Genomic DNA, 2,426 nt, shown 5'->3' with positions numbered 1-2,426 from the left:
GCCTCACCTGTCCCCCTGCCTCACCCTGTCCCCCGTGCCTCACCTGCCCTGACACATAGTAGGCACTCAGTACATGTTTGTGGAATTAAAAATAAAGTTGTAAAAACTTTTAAATCCAGACTGTGTCACAGCAGGAGCCTAAGTAACAGTGGTCTGTAACGTTTCTTAAATATTAAAGTCCATCTGTTCTCATGGTTTTGACAAGCCGTAGATGCCCCACTGGACACTTAACAAGCAGCCTGTTATGCCACTGTTGCCTTTGAAGTTTCGAAAAGCCACCCTCTCTTGCCTAGCTGCCCCCCCCCAAAAAAAAGTCAAGAAGCAGGGTATGAATGACTTTCTGGAAAGAACTGAGATCGTATTGCTTTTGCAAAACAATTTTGTGTGCCTGCCAAATCTTTAACTGTTTCTGGAGTGCCTACCATGTGCGAGGCGTAGACATCTTTAGTAGCTTCCTGCTGTGAATTACCTGATCAGGTACGAAACGATTATCACATAAGTTTTAAAGTTTTTCTCATTGAAACTGTCAGCAATCAGAGTACTTTGTAGCTGTTGAGATACATCTTTTCCTGCGGAAATGTGTAAAATGTCTTCATGATTTTTTATCACGGTAAATAATCGAATCATAATGAAAAATACATTTGATACCGGTTTAAGCCTAGGATGTTGATTCTGAGACAGAGTGTCACGTTTTATTAGCAGTGTCCACAGGGCAAGTCCGGGCAATCAAGCACGTGTTCCAGGGCTCCCCCAAAGCCTGGCGCCCCCAGGCCTTCTCGCCCCCTTAGCCGCAGACCTGAGTGGTGTCGTGAGGCTTCCGTTCTATCTTTTTTCACTGTTTCTTTTCCTTGTAGACCAGGGAGGTCCCTCGGTTAGCCAGTGAAGGAGACTTTTCCTTCTTTGCTTATAGTTTTGCATTGGGCTTGCCTTTTCCTTTCTTTTGTTGGCTCAATTTTAATGCTGTTGGTTACGATCGTTTTGAGTCATTTCACACGGCTATTAGGGCTTTTATTAATTAAGGAAGTGATCTTTATTCGAAGGCAGCATCGTCAGATCGAATGTCTTAATGAAAAGACGAGAAGCCATTTTCCTGATCTGAAAGGCTCTGCTGGTGTCCGTGGTGACACATTTTGTTATTATTGAGATTGAAGTCCCCCGAGTCAGTTTATTGCACTTTCTACCCCATTTTTTAAAAGTCCTCCTATTTAAAAAAAAAAATTACTGAGAGACCATGTATAATGTGTATTTAAGTCCTTAAGTGAGTTAAGTGAAATTCAGTTTTACAGTTATGCATGTGAAGTAATTTTCTGTATACTTTTTACAGGAAGCTATTGAATCCTTCAAAGAAGCTTTGAAGCAGAAAGTTGACTTCATCGATGCATATAAAAGTTTGGGGCAGGCCTACAGGTAAGTGACGTGGCGGCACTTGGGCAGAAGAGGGGGTAGGGCGGGGAAACAGGCCAGAACCTCACGTAAAGGCGATATCAAAAGAAACCGTTCTTCTGAGTCGGGGAGGCGCTGACGTGCCGTCGAGGGCGTCTACAACACGGAAGTGACCGTGTGTCGGGACATCGCGACACACAGAGTTGGATCTTAAACAAATGTCGCTTTGCATGTCGGTCTAGAAAATGTCAGTCCCCCCGCGTTACCGCTTCGAGTGGTGGCGTCGTAAGCTGTCGAGTTCCTGCCCACGCGGCTCTGCGCTGTCTGAGGCCTCCGGGAACGGGGACACGGGCTACGCGGCCGTGGGGCGTCTCAGCACCGAGGCCACCGGGGCCGTCTGACTTCGGCTTTGGACACCTGTGTGCGCCAGCATACACGGAGGTGCCCTAAGAGCCCCGAAGGACAGCGTCGTCCCCCGCAGAGCTGTGGGTGCCTGGTGCAGGAGAGCTGAGCCCAGGAGCTCGTCTGTCTGACACGGCGGCTGGGGCAGCGGCTGGGGGAGCGCTCTTGCCCTGGAGAATGCGTGTGTGCGTTTGTTTGGGGTTCACGGGATGACATTTTCCTTCCCGTCCCACAGGGTTGTTGGGAATATAAACTGAAAGCAGATTTGAAAGCACCTGGGAAGTAGTAAAGAGCTGTGGCATGTAAGCCGGCGTTACGTTTTTTTAAAGTGTTCATTATTTATAAAAGCTCGACGTGTGGGATATTTCGAAGGTACTTCTATTATCTGTAAAAATTTTAATATATAAAAGAAGGTTGGTCAGTAACAACCATTTTAACTCTGAAGTAATCACAGTGCTAAAATACATTTCTTTTTTCAGAATTTTAAGTTACACAGTAATATACTAGACTTAAAGCCACGTTGGCCACAGAAACTATACGCTTTTAAGCCTGTGGGTCTGATTGACAATGTTAAACCTCTGTATGGTTGTAACCTACATAAATGTTAAAATTTACACATGGTTTTTAGGGGGGAGCTCAAC

General features: G+C 45.8%; 1 protein-coding gene across 1 annotated transcript in view; it reads left to right on the top strand.

Moving 5' to 3' along the window:
• TTC13 (tetratricopeptide repeat domain 13) overlaps positions 1-2,426 on the top strand; it is a gene marked incomplete at its 5' end in the record, with an annotated part of 36,638 nt that overhangs the window by 14,971 nt on the left and 19,241 nt on the right. Inside the window, one exon of the mRNA XM_025039068.1 lies at positions 1,325-1,407. Within this exon, the coding sequence (XP_024894836.1) occupies positions 1,325-1,407 (83 nt within the window). The remainder of the gene's footprint in view (positions 1-1,324; positions 1,408-2,426) is intronic.

This window comes from Pteropus alecto, unplaced genomic scaffold (genome assembly GCF_000325575.1).
Source record: "Pteropus alecto unplaced genomic scaffold, ASM32557v1 scaffold189, whole genome shotgun sequence".
Lineage (NCBI taxonomy): Eukaryota > Metazoa > Chordata > Mammalia > Chiroptera > Pteropodidae > Pteropus > Pteropus alecto.
This window is presented reverse-complemented; position numbering and strand designations above follow the sequence as displayed.